Genomic DNA, 20,494 nt, shown 5'->3' with positions numbered 1-20,494 from the left:
GGCATTATACGCTCCCACATGTAGAGCACAACATTAAATAACAATGAGAAACAAATACTGGATAAAAAAGATTAATGTATTCCTTTAAGATAATGGTCAGTGATAACGATCACAGTCAGTACTTCATTGAATATTCAGTATATACATCAGAATAGTTAGTATGGATACTTAATACAACACAGAGTATAAGATATATGAAGCGAAACAATTAACAATAAAGATTCAGAATACAGAACATAAAATACAGATCCAAGCAAGTATAGATATGATGTATAAACATTATCGAGGGATAAGTGCAAACATACATGTAATGTGTTGGACAGGAAATGGGTAGGAAATGTAGTAAAATACATTTGAACATTCATAGAAATAACAGATGACACGTTTACCCAATTTAAGCATTATATATATAATACATAATTATATTATATATATGCGCCCTCTAGCATCTTTATTTGGAATGCTCTGATTGGATGGAAGTTCGAGCCTAGCAAGGTGTGATAGAATTGGTCTGTTATGTATTCAATTCGGTTTCAAATAAGCAGGACAAAATGTGATACTTTTTAATCAGCAAGCTGTTTCAATTTCTGTTCTGATAGAGTTTTTATATTATTCTGTCAAATGCATTTATTGGTCCACTGAAAAATCAAAATAATGTTTCTCTGTAACTTAGACATAGGTGTGTCCGCCATAAGATAATGGTTGCCTCCAATATTGAAATAAAGATGCCAAACTATACAGCCTTGATTCATCTCGTTCTACTCTGGATTACTAGGAGCAAATAAAGATCCAAGTAAGTTAGTATTTATATACCTGTGTGTTTTGTTTTGTTTTCACTGTATTTGACTTTTCCAATGTGTTTGTTGCTATTGACAACAATTCAGACCTTTGCAGTCAATGTTTTTCTTGAATACCCATCTCCATGTCGGGAGCTATGTGGCTGGTGTGGCATATTTAGAGTGGGTTTAACCCACCAAATCAACACAGACAGTAGGGAGATTGTCAAATTTAGTGCTCCAAGTAAATATTTTCTGTCCATGTGTATTTATATAAATAGATGCAGTTTCTTTGGCTTGAATAACATTCACTGGCTTCATACATACGGGTATACTGGTTTATCTGTTTCTAGTTAAATGTATCCAATCTTATTACCCAATACAATTGGACTATTGCCACATGTCACAAGACTCATTTTCAAGTGTCATACCTTAGAACAGGTAGTCAAATCTGATATTGGCTGGAGCTTTTATTTATATGGAAATAGACATGGTGAACGGCAAACTCTGTGGTCAGACACTAATAAAAATAAGCACCGTATACTCCGCCCACTGCCCCACTATGAATTGAATGGCTCTTTATAAGGCCACTTTTAATGATTTCATGTTTCTTCTGAATAAAAATTTTAATTCTAAACTTCTATGCTCTTGTACCCAATTGTGGGGATCCATCATACCAAACAACAAGTGTCAATAATACTAAGAATATTGTACTTCAATTTCATTAAAATTACTGATATATATTTATATAATTATTATCGTTCACTATAATATGTAAATTGACAAACTGATCCTCTGGCCATCACTATACTAAACGGAAGGACTTTAATATGTATTTTCACAATATCCAGTTTTTGCATAAATAATAAGGTCAGTTGACCAGCTGACTGTTTATCCAAATATTCACTTAGTAGCAAATCCGTATCTGTAATATATCCCTGGTAATTTATATGATCATAATTTATCAGGTCAGGTGTTCAGCTAATAATCTCTTACCATTTGCACAATACCCAATTTATGAGCAGCTAATAGTTTCACCAAATAGATCTTTTGATTTTTTTCACAAACAACTATTGTCTGGTGTACTTGCTAGTTGTTGTCGACTTTTGTCTAGGGGTTTCTGGTTGGGTATGTTAAGAACAGGGGGGTTGTATACCTGCATCCATAGTTACCATGACATGACAATATACCCTTCAAATATGGGATATTAAATGATTTATTATTCTCGATTATTATGCAATTGCTTCTATTCGTCAAGGATTTAATTAATGTGTATTGTAATTCCATTTCCAGTAGATCATAGTGTTGAATTGAATGAGATACATATGTTTCATACTCATATTAACAAGACATATTCACGCAACTAGATTCAATTTTACTTTACAACGAACAATTTAATTTCTCAAACAACACATCAAATACATTATATTATATTATATTATATTAAACACATTAACATGAACTTTTATTTGACTGTCCATTTTTAGACGAGAAAATGTTTTCAAATTTAATGATTCATTCAATATTTACAAGTGAAAAAATCCCCTAAAAGTCCATAGTTTGTATTTGTTAGTTGCATTGCCTATACTGCACAATCAGAACAAGCATTTGAAAAACATAACATAACATAACATAACATAACATAACATAACATAACATAACATAACATAACATAACATAACATAACATAAAACATAACATAACATAACATAACGCTGGATATGCGTACATGGATAATATTTACATTTCGCTTGTGACAACACACCAATAACTTAATCATATATTTAACATTTTTATATTTTGCAAGTTATGTTTTGAGCTATTCGTTGAAAGTCGTTGCTCTTACAGTGAGATAGCATTGAATACAATGTACAATTACTGTCGCAAGGCACTTGAAACATATCATTCAAAGTGATATTAATAAGATACTATAACAATTTAGAATTAACACAAGATGCAAAGAGATCGAAGCCACAGTATTAGAAAATTATTATATTCATCTCGAATATTGCTATTGTAATTATTTATCTAACTGTGTGGATGAGACACAGTCTTTTAATTAGCTGTGAACATATGGTACACATTATGTATGATCCTGGTCAATTTATTGCTAAAAAGTATAATTTTGTTCAAACGTGGGGTTCATCACAATAGCCTCGTCACTAGCCACGATTTTCGGTTACATGCGTAAAATGCTTTCAGACATTGTTTTCAATTCACCATAGTACGTACACTAGCACTTCTTCTTGATGTTGTTTACTTTTAACGGGAATACAGCGGACATTACTTATTCGAATGATGATCACTTGATGTAATAGTATTTAAAGACAAGTTGTGAAAGCTAGAAACATAGTAATCTATATCAGAATATATATATATATATCAGAATATTTATATGTAAATACAGCTAATCCAAGACATTGCTTTCAAATATGTGTCGCTTTATTGATTCTAAAAAATAATGTCAGTTGCAAGTTTTGACTAGTTGTTTTCCCCTTCGTAGATCATTCTTAGATTATTCTTGGACTAGTAAATTCGTATATACATAATATGTAACGTATCTACATTTGAAAATGTTATTTCTATTTCAAAGTAACAAGGCATTTACAGTGTTTAGATAAGGTAATAATTACAAACTATTTATCAAATTGTTTCTACTACATTACTACTACATTCTTTTAAGTTGAATCGTATGCACATCTTCGATTAACAAGCTCCTGGAAAGTAGTCAAAGTAGATACCTTCATCATGCTCAAGATTTTTCATAATCGCCTCCTGCTTCAGCAGCATGCATCCTGCGAAAGGTAAGAACGAAAATGCCGTAGTAAGTGGACCCGTCATGACAAATATGTAAACAGTATATAATAATATAGTGAAGTGAAATAACGTTCGTTGTGTATTTTAGAAATCAAAACAAAAAGGTAATATTAATGATTTTCTAATATTAATACATTGCTGAAGCATTGTGAAATTTGAGTATGTCGCATTACTGTGGAATAATGAATATTAAATAATGGCCTGAAATGTTTAAGCGATTTATTAATTATGCACCATTTATGAATACTTTTTAAATTGTGATCTTTGACAGTCCACACCTGGTCATCAACATAGTCATAGTTCAATATTTTCTAAGTATCGCAGTGAATTTATTTGTCTTAAATAGGACATTCAATTTCACGTAACATTAAGAAGTGTAACGTGTCTTACCGTTCACCATTAGGTTTTCCACTCAATTTGCTAGCACTGTAATCAAAACAAAATCCATTCATTGGGAGTAAAACGTATATGAGTGATCATATATCTCAAATCTTTGCAATCACCTTTAACTGTAATATCGTATTTTATTTTCAAAACGTTATATAGTCTGTAGTGTTCACGCGTGCATTGTGATGATATTCATGTTGTCCAAATCGGTTAATTTTATATTCTGTTCTCCAAAAAGTAGTGTTATGTTTAGAATATCTGTCAACAAATTCTAAATACGGGAATTCCAAATAGTTTGCAATCCAAAAAATATAATTTAGTTTTTCAATGAATAAAACATTGGAATGTTGGGCTTAATTTTGCTAAACATGCTAAACGTACTTTTGAACGTATGTATTTCATAATTATAATAAAAGTAACTTACTTTGAAAGGTTAGGCAGAGGCTTTTTATAGCCATCTTTTCCGTATAAGTAATATGTCGGCACTACTCCTTTGCCCTGCATTAATATATTACAATTTTTGTATAGTAAATAACATGAAAATATTTTATTAAAATAAAGAGTAAACATCAAATGTTAATAGGAAGATGACATCACCTTAACATTTATATCTCCTCGTCTCGCCAGATGATATTCTTCATTAATGTCTCTCAGGGATGTATACAATTGTTTGCTCACATGAATATGAAGTGCTGTAATTAATAAAATAATTGCATTAATATGTAGTTGTTAAATGGTGTTTGTGGTATTACCCATAGTATTTTGAATGCAAATGTTTCAACTGTTGCAGTGTAATGCACGCTGTACTACAATTTGTAACTGAAACAAAGCCTTACGTTTTCCCGTTGACTCCATTCGTGAAGTTATATTCACTGTATCCCCGAACAAACAATATCGAGGCATAACCAACCCCACGACACCAGCCACTACAGGACCCGTATGTAAGCCTATGCGCAACTGCAGTTTCTGGCTTGGGCGATGACGTATTTGAAAAGAGGTGGCGGAGCTGAGCAGATCCAAAGAACAATTGGCTATTTCTGTTAGATGGCGGTTACCATTTCGATGTGGTAGGCCAGATACGATCATATAAGCATCACCAATGGTTTCAACCTAATTTTAAAAAGAAGAAGGTACTCTATGGTTTTTGAAAATTGTGTATGCAGTAAAATGGCCAGTAAAACGGTCAATGGGCCTGCAAAATGCCGAAATGTATCGATTTTACGTGAAATTGAAAGTCACCTACCTTATACACGTCATGGTTTCCTATGATTTCATCAAAACAACTATATAAGTCATTCAAAAAATCAACAATCTGAAACAAAATAAGCGTATTTACAAGGTGTTTAAATGTATAGTTTGGTGAATAATACATTATTTGTCATATTCGTTAACAATAATAATTCAATTCAAATAATCACCTGTATTGGAGAACTTTCTGCAGACAATTCTGCAAATCCATCAATGTCTGAAAAGTATATTGTACACGATTCGTAATCTTCAGGGGGTACATTTTGTCCAAGCTTCAGAGCTTCCGCCACCGTTCTGATAATCAAGATTAACAAACATAAATGGTATATTTAATATTTCTCCCATATCACCACCCGTTTAACATTTACTCGTAGTGGATTTACTTATTTCTGAATTCTCCACCAAGATTAATAGAAATATATCTCACGAGGCATACACATAAAAAAAATGATTGGTTGAAAAAGAATGTTAAGGTTGGGTGCAGTTAACATATTTTCTAAAGTTTAATTCTTTCCGGCAACGCGCTATTTGAAAGTTCCAAAAAAAAAACTGGAAAAACCAAACTAGTTTTATTTAAAATTATATAAACGCTAATTCTGTGTATTTTGACTACTGTCAATTCAACATGGCCGCAGAATTTGTGGTTTAACGCTAATCACAGTTAGTAGCATTCCTCCTCCTTTTACTTACTAAATTGTTCCTCATTACTCTTTGAAAATAATTTTGTTTAAATCAATAATCTACAACCAAAACCTTGAAATAATTCAATACAATATAGTATATAATGCCAGTAATTTATCTCATCTTAGTGTGCTAATTATTTATAAAAAAAAAAATAGTTTGTGAGCAACACTATTTGATTCCCTAGTCACGGTGAATCCTTTTAAATTAGTACATCCCAATGTCATTACATTTGTCGAGGCATTCATAACATACACGTCCGTATAATTCACCCAATGCAACAGTTACATTGCCGATTCACATTATTTGATGTCATTGATGCTTATACTAACACTGGCAACATCCGATATAATAGTTGATCTGTCTTTTGTTTTTCTTCTAACACTTGACCAGTTCGTTGTTCAACAATTTCTTCAAGGTTGTTGGCATATTTCTCCATCATATTCAGTATGTTATCCATGATACTGATCCTTATTAAGCAAAAAGTGAAAGATTAATATACATTGGCTTACCATAGTATGATTAAAAAGAATTAATAGTACCAACTGTTTCATTATTGAATATTTTATCAAACAATTTACTTACTCTTTTCCTTTACACAAAGCTCTTATTTCGAGTCTAATCCGGGGAAACAATGGTCTATTATCTACATTTTCAGACCAACATTTCACCATTAGATTAATCAATTCACGACCATATTCGCAACTATCGGGATTGTGTAGCATTATCACTGGTCGATAAGGACTGCTTTCGCCATTACGAATACGATTTACTACATCTGAAATATGAATAGTATTGTAATGCTGAATTTATTTGACATTATGAACAGTATTATTTGTCTCATCCTCATTGTTCTGAGTGTATTATTCGATAGCGTTTAGTTTTATTTAGTTCTCCCGCCCGCTCTTACTAGTACAGAACGGTTCCTTTGTTGAAAACAATTAATTACCGTGTATTGGTCGGGAACGCATATACTAGTAATCCGACTAAGTTGTACTTTCAAAACCGAAGTAAAGAGTGCGACCTCCTCCCTACTTAGAGCTAGTGTTTTTTTTCAAAACGGCGATTTTCATATCGATGAGCCATACTCTTGGTTACTCCACTGTCTCAGCGTTATGAATCCAATGGGTGGCTCATTATAATTTAGTCAGGCCATCGGCCAATTGTCTTTCAATACAAGATTAATTACGTAATGTTGTCAAGAGACAACTCCACATAAATCAAGACGGGCCGTAGGAAATGTATATCAAAAACTCGCTATCTCCTGACCTTTGTTATGTTAAATTACATTTATAAGTGCTGATGGTACACATGGTGTATTTGGTTAAAGCGGTGGAGCCGTCACCTGCGCATGCGACTGGTGGTCATAGCGTCTACCCATGAGCCTTTGCATTTTAGCGTGCCCTGTTATCATCGCTAAGAACCCAATTTTCGCATGTACACTGGTGACGGCTCTTCCGCTTTAATGTTCACCTCTTGGTGTTATATGGTCGAAGCAGTAAGGTCCAGTTCGTTCCAAAATCTCGAATATTATCACAGCAAAACTGTAGACGTCTCCTTTTTGTGTCCCACACGCTGGAGGAAAATTCATACGTAGGATTTCCGGAGCTGTCCAGAGTTTACCTATAAGTATTCGGATATTTTCAAATTAAATTAGTGTGCTCACAGTATTCAAGTGTTAAAAATATTCATATTAAGCGTTACGAATAATTATCGTACAACGTTTCAATAAAACAGCAACAATAATGTATGTAAAACCCGGAATTTAACGCATGCAATGTCAAAAAAACTTGTTCTTAACATAATTTTTTTTCAGAGACGTGACGTGAAGTATTTCTAAGAACTTAAACTGATAGTGTCACAAAGTATTTTGTAGTAGTTGTAATTAACATATTCAAATATCATGTATCACTTTTATTCTTTTATTTATTTAATATATCGTATTAACTTGAACATGGCGAATTATCAGCTGGGTGAGTCATGACTGGAACTTGAATTATTTCAGGTACATACATAAATATCAGCGAAAGGGGTAAAAGTACCTGTACTTACGTAAAAACTTGTCATTGTCGTCAGTATTCTCGTTCTCAGTCTGCCCCGAGAAAAATGTCTGGAGTCCATAGTCTGTAATCTTGACAACCCAACGATTATCCACTAAACAGTTTGACGATTTCAGGTTGCCATGGGAACCACCGCCATGTTGACTCTTGTGTAGATACTCCATACCCTATCGAGGAGTAATTATTTTAAAATCACATATGTAGAATTTATACTTATAAATGTATTACCATCTTCGGTTTATTGTTTATATCTCGGCCTGAAGTAGCAATCGTCATTAGGAAATGCAAATAATAAACCTCATTTTTATTTTGTTTGTACATCCAACAAAACAAATGCAGCGCACATGGTTTATTTTATTAAAGTCTGCTCTATAATTGAAATTTACAGAATAAATATCCCAGAACACAAAACAAGGCGTGAATTGATTTCAAATTATTAAATCATATTTCAATTATTAAATCATATGCCTTTTAAATAATACTAACCTTGACAATGTCTGTTATGAAAGACAACTTGAATGCGTCATCAAGGCGTATTTCATCATTTTGAAGAACATCCTGTAAGATATTTACCAAATGTTACGCACTCCAAGCAACACATGAATGGCAAATATTCTGAGTATCATAATGTCATATAATACAAGGTATTTTTAATGCATTTGTACAAATACGACTACTCTATATTAAAATCAGATTGAAACGATCTTGCAAATATAATACACATTGGTGACCTCTTGTGTTAGAAAAGCCGTTCCCATGTAATTCCACATGCCACTCGTTTATCTCACCACAATACTGCCTCTATCACAATATTGCCATCCCAGGAAGATGGTATTAGATTCTACGCAGGCACCAATGAACTGGTTCAAATTTTCGTGGCTGAGTTGCCTCACCTAGAATAAAAGTAAATGTAAAGAGAAACATAGGTATGTATGAAGATTATATTGAATGAACTTGTTGTACAACTCCTCTGTGTATAGGATACGTGACGCTCCATCCTTGCATTTTCTAATAGTTGCATTCCCACTGTGTATTATATACAAAAAACTCACATTGATTATTTCGGTTATTATGAAACATTATAAATGCTCGCCTGCAGAATCGCGGTATTTAATTGCCAAATAAAATATAATTTTACAATGCTTCAAATCGTAATATTTTACTTTAAATACACCTTTAAGTTCAAAACTTGAATTTTCACGTGGTGGATTTCCAACGTCGGATGTGAATAATTTGAGTTATGATACACTGATTGGATTCGAAACTCCAGATTTATGGTAGGCGGCATATATTGGAATTTATTTTAATAAAAATATGAACTTCACTCACGTCATTGAATTCCATGAGAACATTGCGGTTGATTTGCAAGTGCTCTTTGTTGATTTTCTTCAAAGCAACTACCACGCCTCTATAAGTAGCTGTCTTGGCAAAGTATTGGAGTGTGCGATTAGACGGCGCTGAACTCTTTCCATCTAAACTATGAGACAAATTGGAAGAATGCTTCGACAAAATATCGCCGCCGCTATTCAAACTTGGCTGTGAACGAATAAATACAAAGAATTTAGTTCAAGCATGCTGAATTGCACTTTTAAAGCGCGGTAGTCGTGTTGATAACATTTATTTTCTCACAATCCAATGCGCTCTTCAAATGGAAATCACAAGTATGAGGTTTGACCTGGGCGCGACTTGCACTGATTACCGCCGGTGACTCCTTCGATACCTTCAAATAACATGAAAATTACCTAATTTAAGCTTGGAAACGTCTCAATTCGTACTGCGCAACAGTCAATGTCGCCATCTTTGTTTATATGAGACCCATATATCTCGCACTTGCGCAGCGCGACGACTACCGCGTTTTAATGTAATTTGCCGCTGTGACGGAGATTTGCATTCTCAGGGTACCTTCAAGTCCAAACTGATTTATAAGTAATATATTTATTTATGCTATGAGCATATAGCCTCCGCAGTAGAGTTTGTTATTGTAATGTACGTACGTGACTACCGGCGCTACCGCCACCCATGCTCCCTGACTTCATTTTCTGCGATCCGCCTCCAGTGAAGTGCAGATCTTCCAAATGAATTTTCCATCTCATGTTCAATAAATCTGCTTCGTAATTACTTCGTCTTTAAAAACAATAATGTACATGAGTAAATAGTTATAGTTGTCGTAACCACTTTAAAAAACTTTGTTGTGTTAACTGTCCATGGCATCTTGGATGTCCAGACGCTATTTAAACTGGTAATATATGCAATAGCTATAAATCTACAATGTAATCATGTATACATGGAACATCGTAAGATGACTTCTTCGGATCGTTAATTGACTTGTTGTAGCAGTCAAATATCAAAGTGTATAGTGTCACTGTTTAACGCCAACGCTACAGGAAAAGCCAATGCCCAATAATTGAGATTACATATTTTAAATTCATGTTTCATACTTGATAGAAGTTAAATAATGGTCACGTATGGCTAAGGTGGGACTTTTTTGTTCGAACCCTTGGACCGATGTTCTCACCACAATACACTACACACAAAATCTCACTAACCTGTATAACCAGACAAATAGAAGCGTTGCCATGACAATGATAATGACACCTGCACTAAAACCTACAATGTAAATATAGGCATCTGCAAAAAAACATTAATCAATAATTACTTTTTTTCAATTTCAATTTACTTGAAATAAAAAAAATGCATATTTGGTCAAATGCTACAATATTCCTAGTTACTTACTATCATCTTCCTTACAGAATTCTCCATTAAATCCACACACAGGTACATCAGGCGGTGCGTATTGGTGTCCTACCTTTCCACCTGGCCAACGAGGCTCACCCAGTTGTCGAAATTCCTATAAACAAAAGTACCTTTAGTAAGTCAATGTTATATGAAAAGATGTCTATCAATCTGATTGAAATACGATATACAAATTTTTGTGTGTTTTATTTATAATTTATCTTATTTCAGTTACTAATCATTTGGATTCTATTTGCTCAGATCTGAATGCTCGTTCACCACACAATCACTGAGTTTCTTACAGAGTGTATTCACCCACACTATAAGCATGAAGATGATATAAGTAATACGGTTCAACACTGTATTTCTTTAGTGGATGAGATCGTCTTGAAGCTTTTATGATTAGACATATTTAAATCTTCTTGCACATAAAACACTGATAATAAAGATAGCAATGGTCTGATTTAATCTATATGTGTGTTAGGTATTATTAAGTGTTGACTAAATTGAATTGTTAATATAAACGCCCACTTCTCATGCATAACACATGGCAAGAGGAGAATTTGGCTAATGAATTATAATTTACATACTGGTAGAGAAATAAAATAGATGTCCCGTATGATTCATTTTTATAAGATTTAATAAGATTTTTAAGATAAATTTATAGAAACCCAATAAAGTGACAAATGTAAGTATATAACCAAGTAATCTATGTATTTCATGAAAACTTAAATCCTGTAAGTTGTTAAATTTCTCAAGGTGCTCCGCATGTAATATGAGATGAGTACAATTCTTATAATTAATTGGCTACTAGCAAGTTAATTGTAAACTAACAGGCCCGTGACAACCTATGTCGGTTTCATAGTAATATGAACTATATTGTTTCTCACCCGAGTACCGTCTTCTAAATTAACAACTTCACTTATTTTCTCAAAAACTCCATTAGGCTGTAAATCAGTAATCCAATAATCTGGTTCTCTGTCACCGTAAGCATCCGTCATGACCATTCCAGTCATACCTTTAGTTATAAAAGTAATGTGTGTTTATAAACATAGTGCTGCATCTAGACGAATTCAGGTATGAATCAAATCAGTGGATCCCACGCAAACTTTTCTCGCACAAAATGGTTTGAATGAACATATGCAAATCCAAATCAAGCCTTAGTTTTTTTCTAGTGTTTCTAAAATTAATCGCAAAATAAAATCCAGCATATCACACCGGGGTCAGCGTTATAAACTCAAATGGTGATTAATCATTGTATTAGCTCGTATAGTGATGCCGTCTGTTCTATTTCTGTCTGTGAAGACACTTGCATAGACAATCCAATTGATTTCGAATAAAAATCGTTGGGTTTATTCATTTTCATAATTATATTAATAGGAATAGGCATGCTTTTGCTGTTTCACTGTATAACTAACGTAATTATGTATCATCTCCTGTTCATTTGCGCAAATCCAAAATGGCGACTATAACATGCAAATTTATATTACAGTAGTACATTATACGAAATAACAACCCTGTCTGGGTCATACCTTTAAAGAACATATTTGACATTGATTGAAGGAGATCTACTCCGTTTGTATGATCCTTTCCCTTGGATAAAGAATCATTGAGTGCCAGTGCATAAAGAATAATGGCGTCATAAAGAAACGCTGAATATTTATCGCCCTTTAAAAAAACAAAGATATGTCATATAAAATAATGTCGCAAGTCATAAATATGGGTGGATGTTATGTATTCTCGCTATACCGCAGTCGCTAAATGACGTCACTGAGTATTAGGTCCTGTTGTTACATTGATTGTTTAGTGTCATTATGACTGGATGCATGCACCGCAAGAAAAGACGCACTTTGGCGCATCTTTAATCATCTGTGCATATTGTTCGCCGTGTTTCACGCGTTCTCTCGGACTCGGATTTATTTAGGTGGTGTCAACTTGTACCTAGTTGGATTATGCCTCCAGTCAGATTTATGTAAGATGTTCGACAAGGTTCACATCGATATCACAAACTATGTGTAGTAACAAATCCGAAGTTGTACTTTTACTATTTGCAATAAAGAAAAGAACCATAAACGATAACAAATAATTCTAATCTATTAAAATTTATTTTGTTGTTTTTTACTAAAATACGTCAGGCTAGCTTTGTTTGTGTTAGAAGCCTAACCATTTTTTCTGAACTGAACAAGACACCCGAATCCGTACCTTATCTGGACAACTAGGAAGGTGTCATAGGAGGCATTCCAGAAACTTCATGAACTACTCAGACTGGTTTATAACATGTAAGCGTCCTGGGCAATATACCCATATTTCTTTATGTATACGGTCATTTATGTAATATTCTTCATTGTAGTTTTTGAAATGTTGGGGTATAGTGATCCAACAAGGTGCTTCAACGGATTTCTGATCGGATATGAAACCGCGCGAACGAAAGCTACGACAAACGCGAGAATGATATTTAAACGACACATACCTACATGGTATATTTTAAAGTTATACCATGATATATATATGTTAATAGGTGTGTTATTTATGCATGTGTCTACCTCTGAATGTCTTGTAAGACATTGCTTGTAACAGTTGTTGACCATCGTTATATTTACCACCTGTTGATAATGTGTCATTCAGAGCTAGAGCATACAATATCATAGCATCGTATAAAAATGCAGAGTATTTATTTCCCTATATGGTGAGAGAAATTGTTAATGACACAGTACATATTAGAGAATTTTTAAACTAATAAATTTACATATTTCAGCAGGGTCGCATTCATTCGAAATAAACAAACGTACTATGTTTTTCTGACATTCATGTTACGTAATTTGTAGTTGTTTTTACCTGTATTCCTGCCGGTAATGTAAGCCCCCATGGAGGATCCTGTGCACGTCTGGCAACTTCTTTCGTGAACATGTCGACATCTGCTCCTGTCAGTGCTGCAAGTGACATCTAGTAGATACATGTTAAATTTAATAAGGTTAATTTATGTTTCAAATTCTGACGATGATGTCATGAGATCAATACTGTCAATATTACAGTCACAGGACCACTTATGGGAACAAAAATACTGACGTGGTCATACCAAAAACACGTGTCAGACAAGAGTCCAGGACATATATAACATTTATAAAGACCTGACATGGAGCAGTCTGATTGGTACTAAGTAGATTTTACATTAACAGAAAGTGTATTTGTTTCACATAGTATGTCTGTTTTAATACAATGATTGAATTTACGGAATATTGATAAATGATCTATTATACTCACATGAAATACTGCTTCAAATGCCTCTCGAGCTTCCTCGTTTCGGTCAATGCCAAGGTAGGTTTCTTGTGCAGTGATGACGTCGTCACCTGGTAACATCTCAACAGTGTAGAATACATAGTCACCTTTTGTCATCCCCATATCATAGGCTTCCAGTAATAACATTCGGCGATCTTCTTGCGGCACGCAGACGACAATGACTGTAATATGTATAAAATAACCTTACTATTTAGCTTCCACAAATGATAACAAAATATACATACAATTATTTCACTTATAATAATTTTGTCATTACTTAACAAGTCGACTGAATATTCATTTGGCAACTGAAATTAGTTTAAATTGTAAATTGGCTAAACAATATACCTGAGAATGCTAAAAATAACCTGCTTACGTTGGGAATTATGAATCATGGGGATTAACCATGCACAAAGCAATCATCCAATTGGCAGGCATGGCGTTAAATGAAAAATGTATAATTCGGAAAGAGAATACACGAGAAATCAACGTGGGAGTAAGAGAATTAATTTATCAAACTCTATAATGCTCTATAATGCTCTAAGAAAACTGGCGTTGGAAAGGAGCTAACACATTGGTATTTAAATTACTTACTTCTCCCTTCTCTCTTAATTTTTCGAAGTATTGATTGAATTTTCTTCCTAGTGGGATTACTGTTGTATATTGCAACGTACGACAAAGTCACATTGTTGTCATTGAATGTCTGAAAAATTGAAGAACCATTATATTTAATATATTATGAAAAAAAGGATAGAATAGGCGGCGTGGTGATAAGTACGTAAGTACGTGATGATATATTGCACATCTTCTTACCTTCTCAATTGCTTTACCAGCATCCCCGTACAATAAAAATGTAGAATATACAATGACAGCACGATTCCAATTATAGCTAGCCATTATTTCCATCAGAAACATCCCAAGTTTAGTGAATGGTCCGAGTGAACGTCCGAGGGTGCTGTAGATGTTTTTATCATCGAAGTCTGGTGATGTAGCTACCCATGATATGATTGGAATGTTCCAAAATGCTGCCAACTGTCCAGATATCATACAGGCTGAAATATAAGGAAGTATTGGACAACACTGTGATGAGGAGTATGAATAGTATTGAGTCGAAGATTTGGAGAGTACATGGTTAGAGGGCAGTGATCACACCATGCCGTGTTCGATATGGCACTCATACATACGCGTGTGAAATACATTGTTTGTTTACATGAATTTCGAACTCGGGCTGCGCGAAGACCATCGCCTTTTAAAGTCAGTTGTTGAAAGTTTAGAGTAATGTAAGAGAATGACGAGTATACAGTTATAGCATGGCGAACATAGAATTCTAGTACTGTAAAATACTGGAATTCATTTTCGCCGAAAAGATGTTTTGGGTGTGTTGTATGGAATTTATTTTCACTGAGTTTTGGCGAGTTTAATATAAAATATATGACAACAGGTATATTCGCTGGATTTTATTTTCACTGAGTCCCTCCTTCAGCGAAAATAGCGAAAATTAATTCCAAGCGAAAATAAAAAGTATTTCACAGTATATGATTGAGTATAGATTCAGAAAGTGTGGGATATATGGCTGAGGATTATACAATGCAGTCACACTATGGAGAGTGTATCCATTTAGTATGTGTCTGAACAAGTGTACAAGTATGGAATAACAATACAAATAGTATATCTGTAGCGGGCAGGACGCGAAGTCGTACACCTTGTAGTGTTTAAGAAGCAGTGTTTGGCAGCGTGAGCACAGTTCGGCAGTTTATCGACTTACACAAATTAAGACTAATGTAAATATTGAAGTGGATTGAGAGTTCATGTGTGAGTTTAATGGGATGGTGCAATATGTGACTTGAGTGTCGACGCTGTTCAAACTGACTGAAAACAAATACTCTGGGTTAAAATATGGGCAATCCCTCGCATAAAACGATTACATTTCTGGAGATGTTTCACCGTGTTAAACAACAACGCCGTCCATGTACTGGAAGTGCACCATTTCAAACTGTTCGGGTTATTACACATGATATCTGAATATTTTGGTACAATCTATAGGCAAAGTTCAAACATGTTATTTTCATGGCATTTCTGTATGGATTATACTCCATTTATACTCACCAGACGAGCATGGTGGCCCAATGATTACGTCAACGTGCTCTTTGAGGTGCATATCGACTGTGTACCCGGCAGCCTGTTTGCTGTCACATGACGAATCACGAGTTACAATTCTGTAATACCAAAGGTTTATTATTGATTAACCCAAATAATTGTCGAAGTGTAATAAAATATAAACAATACAAAAATGTTCCAAACTGTCTGCTCATGTTGGACAAAAAGCTATATTACTCAAATGATATAAGCAGTATTGATATGGGGGATACTGATTATTTTGATAATCTTGGTCTAAATCTTACCGCCGGTATATCGAATACTGGCGAGTTTAAGCAATGTCTAACTGGAAATCAAAATAAATCCTTTTAACCTGGTTTGTGAGAAACACATTTTTCGTCAAATCAATAGACGCTAAGGACCCGCCGGACTCGACCTTATTCGTCCCACAATTATAGCCTATATCATCAATTATTTATTAAGCTAAGGTGTGTTTCCCGGAAAAGGTTACCAGCGAAGACCGGCAAGTATTCGAATCAGTTGTAAATAAACAACTCGTTGATTTCGTCATAAACGTAGACACTATCAATCACACAATTTGGTTTTCGCAAACAATATAATACTAAACTTTCTATAGCTATATATCAAGTATTGCAAATACACTTTTAATGGTTGCATCACGTTCGAAATGTTATTGACTTTAAAAAAACACAGTGGGTTGGAAATCGGCAACAATCAGTTACTGGTAATATTAAAACATTGTCTTCCTATAAACAAATAAATCCGATGTTCTACAAGGGTAGATTTTGGGTCCTATTTTATTTCCAATTTTGTATTATAAATTTGTTAATCCATTAACCAATTTCCTCTTTTTGCAGACGACACAACTCTATTCAAATCCCTTAAAGGCAACACAATATTTATAAATCACACACGTGGTTTGGCACTTTTCACTGGATAGTGAATGCACAAAGCGAAATGCAAACTTGCAATATCAAGTTCAAATCCAATCAATCTATCTACTCTTTTCTACTTGAACTAGCTTTCGAAAATGACGTAACGATCAGGAATAAATATCTCTATGTCAGTGGAAAACTATTTGTATATATATGCCATGCATTAGTTACTTGCAGACGAATTAAATATGAACATATCTTGTATAAACACGAAACATAAAAGAAATTTACTTACTCGAATTCGAGATCTTCGACTAGATCCATCTCCTTAATTCTATCAATGGCGATGTTTATGGCCCCTGCACTTGTCGCGCCACTAAAATCGTTCACTATTTCAGTGTTTGTCCACGGAGCTAGGAATCCTAGTTTAAGTTTTAAAAGAGCCATTGAAGGAACGATACTCAAAGCCACGAAAAAACATAAACGTAACACTGTGTTAGAAGACATTATCATTCCGTCCAGCCAATGCCGCAAATGGAAAGAACCAGAAACGCGTTCGCACAAAAGTGTCGTTAAAAATCACATTATTTTTTTTTCGGCTTTTTGATTTTTGTTACGTTTCGTTTTGAATGTCACTGCGGTTGGTTGGGACCTACCGCATGGCAAAAATCCCTGGGAGGGAGAAGACAACGCGAAAATAATAATTATCTTACAAAAACATTGAAATTATCAGTTGGAACACTGTAATTATCACATACCTATTGGTACTGTCTGGGGTTGGCATGGTACACAGACTAGTAAAATACTCAACTGCTCGAAAATACCGAATTGTTTACACATCAGACGATTTTGCCTTGCTTTTGAATTGTAATTATCTATGCAGTAAGCTATTGATTCGTGCTAATCTGGAGCCATATTTCTATGAATGGATAGTAATAATAATATAACTGCCTCAACAACAGATACTCTCAATGATAATTCAGGTTGAACTCGGCACTATAACACAGGTATTTTCAATAGCTTCACTACTGTCAACCAAATCATCACTCATTTATTAAACAATTCAATTATTAACACTTTACATTAGCGCCAATAACAGAAAAAGTTGTAATGAAAGCCAAATGGATTGGATAAAAGTCAACAACCTGGCGGTTCAGTTATTTAAAACTCGTGATATAAAATGAAATACGAAATGTAGGAAACATCACGGGACAGACTGGTGATGTGAGGTCGTAACCCCAAACAACTCCCAGGTGTCCCGTGGTGTTAGCTGCTTATACACTGGCTATTAAATAATTCCACCCTCTCAACAATACACTGAAACTTTCAGGCAAACTGTTTTTAAGCTTACAGTGGGGAATTGTGCCCAGTAACACCATGACATGTCCCTCATTAATGCCAGAAATCACAAGCTGCAATTAGCTACACACGCTGTCAATCACGTAATAATATAGAAACAAATACACAAAAGAAAATACGTTGCTATCAGTCACATATATGTTAATATGATGTTTGGTTGGAGAATAGCCAAATTGAGTATCGACAGCTAAGTTGATAAAAAGACGAGACTGACTAAGCTATACTAGTTTGGTTTTGTCAACCGATTTATCTAAATTGTTTAAGAATAATTATAGATGTGATGTTTTAGTATGGCCTACTCCTATAGTTTAGCCTAAACGTCGGTTCTAGCTTATGCTGTGATTTACTGTATTTAATATAAATTATTGTGGTCGTGTGAATGTGAATGAAATGTACCAAATAACATCGTTACATCTGTGAAGCGAGACATATCGCGCGAATGGTCTTGTTATTAATTGATTCTGAGAAGTGGTAAATAAGTCTATTAACTAACACAGCGTGCCCACTGTGTGTTAGAAGTCAACGCGAAAACAATAATTATAACACCACACAGTGCGGTAAACAATGGGAAACACACCATGTTGCACTGTGGCTGGTAAGATACTGAAATGATTGACAAATATGTTTCCCAATTAAATTGTTCCTAATACGTTATTTACCATTTTGCAATTAGCACGAAAATCTTTCAGATGCCGTGACGTCATTCGGGTAATGTTTGGAGTGTTAAGGTAGAAGCCTACTCATAATTTTTGACAAAATTGGTCATAAAACACATGTTCATGTGTTTATTATGTACAATCATGAAGCTAATGTTCCATGGTATAATGAAATAGCATTATTTTGTGTGTTAGTTAAGATTTTTGAGAAAAGTGTCCTAATATTTCTTGAAAATTGCTATTCCATAGAGCACAATGTTAAAGAAAAATTGCATTTTTTGATACTTTTTAAAACCCAGATTTTTTAAATAATTCACAACAAAAAGTACTCCATCATTCACAATATATGATTTTTTCAGCCTATGTCACCAGGTTAGATTTTGAGATATTGCATAATATCTCTGCCATAGAAACCTATGGTAAAAGCATGATAACAGAGCCAAAATGGCGATTTTCAACTAAAATACAACCACCAGTTTCTCGAAAATAAGGCTGGTGACCCCAAACTTGTTTTAAGTCAATAATCTTATATTGCAATGGAGTACACTTGCAGAATGAATCAATTCTGGGTACTAGTATTTTAATTTATGAGTAGGTTTCTGCCTGAAATGTGCATGTCCTAACAAGTACAAATATGTGATTTTGGAGTGTATTATGCTACAGACTATAAATAAAATAGAAGATATTTTTAGAGTCTATGGTTACGCTAACGTGACAGTCCGCGGACTTTTACAGCCTAATCTACCGCCCCATCGGCCAGCAACTAAACGAATATCTACTGTGGGGTTTCTTATAAGTTGCGCCCTCAATTGGTGCATTGAGATGTTATGGTGTAACAACTGAGTAGCTGAGTGAAAGTGTGTCTTTTGTTCCCAGCGGAAAAAAACTTCATAAATTAGTGTGGAGTGTCACCATGCCTACAAAGGTGTGGTCATATTTCTTCCAAGGTAACTTATATTATAATATGCAAATACTATGCTGGAAGTTAAACTGAACTTCTTTGTTCATGCCGCTATGCAATATTCACATACAAACCTTAAAAATATGCCCGTGTCAGAAACTATATCACATATGTACGTGACTGAATCTATATCACCTATGTACGTGACTGAATCTATATCACCTATGTACGTGACTGAATCTATATCACCTATGCCCGTGTCAGAAACTATATCACATATGTACGTGACTGAATCTATATCACCTATGTACGTGACTGAATCTATATCACCTAAGTACGTGACTGAAACTATATCACCTATGTACGTGACTGAATCTATATCACCTATGTACGTGACTGAATCTATATCACCTATGTACGTGACTGAATCTATATCACCTAAGTACGTGACTGAATCTATATCACCTATGTACGTGACTGAATCTATATCACCTAAGTACGTGACTGAAACTATATCACCTATGTACGTGACTGAATCTATATCACCTAAGTACGTGTCTGAATCTATATCACCTAAGTACGTGACTGAATCTATATCACCTAAGTA

At 34.4% G+C, this 20,494-nt stretch overlaps 1 protein-coding gene across 1 annotated transcript; it reads right to left on the bottom strand.

The window, feature by feature from the left end:
- Window positions 1-3,528: 3,528 nt before the first annotated feature.
- On the bottom strand, window positions 3,529-17,504 carry LOC100373407 (atrial natriuretic peptide receptor 1-like). The gene is made up of 25 exons (XM_002733017.3): window positions 17,267-17,504; window positions 16,085-16,194; window positions 14,792-15,030; window positions 14,573-14,681; window positions 13,964-14,160; window positions 13,538-13,645; window positions 12,235-12,370; window positions 11,593-11,720; window positions 10,703-10,817; window positions 10,516-10,597; window positions 9,964-10,093; window positions 9,299-9,505; window positions 8,758-8,862; window positions 8,456-8,527; window positions 7,962-8,136; window positions 7,383-7,532; window positions 6,495-6,687; window positions 6,242-6,379; window positions 5,399-5,522; window positions 5,224-5,292; window positions 4,817-5,090; window positions 4,578-4,672; window positions 4,405-4,478; window positions 3,984-4,019; window positions 3,529-3,571 (listed from the first exon to the last, which is right to left on the bottom strand). Exons 1-25 carry the CDS (start codon window positions 17,482-17,484, stop codon window positions 3,529-3,531), a joined length of 3,327 nt encoding a protein of 1,108 aa, XP_002733063.2. The 5' UTR covers window positions 17,485-17,504.
- Window positions 17,505-20,494: the final 2,990 nt, after the last annotated feature.

Source organism: Saccoglossus kowalevskii, chromosome 16 (genome assembly GCF_978046115.1).
Source record: "Saccoglossus kowalevskii chromosome 16, keSacKowa6.1, whole genome shotgun sequence".
Taxonomy (NCBI): Eukaryota; Metazoa; Hemichordata; class Enteropneusta; family Harrimaniidae; genus Saccoglossus; species Saccoglossus kowalevskii.
Note: the sequence above shows the minus strand (reverse complement) of the source record. Positions and strands in the feature narration are given on the sequence as shown.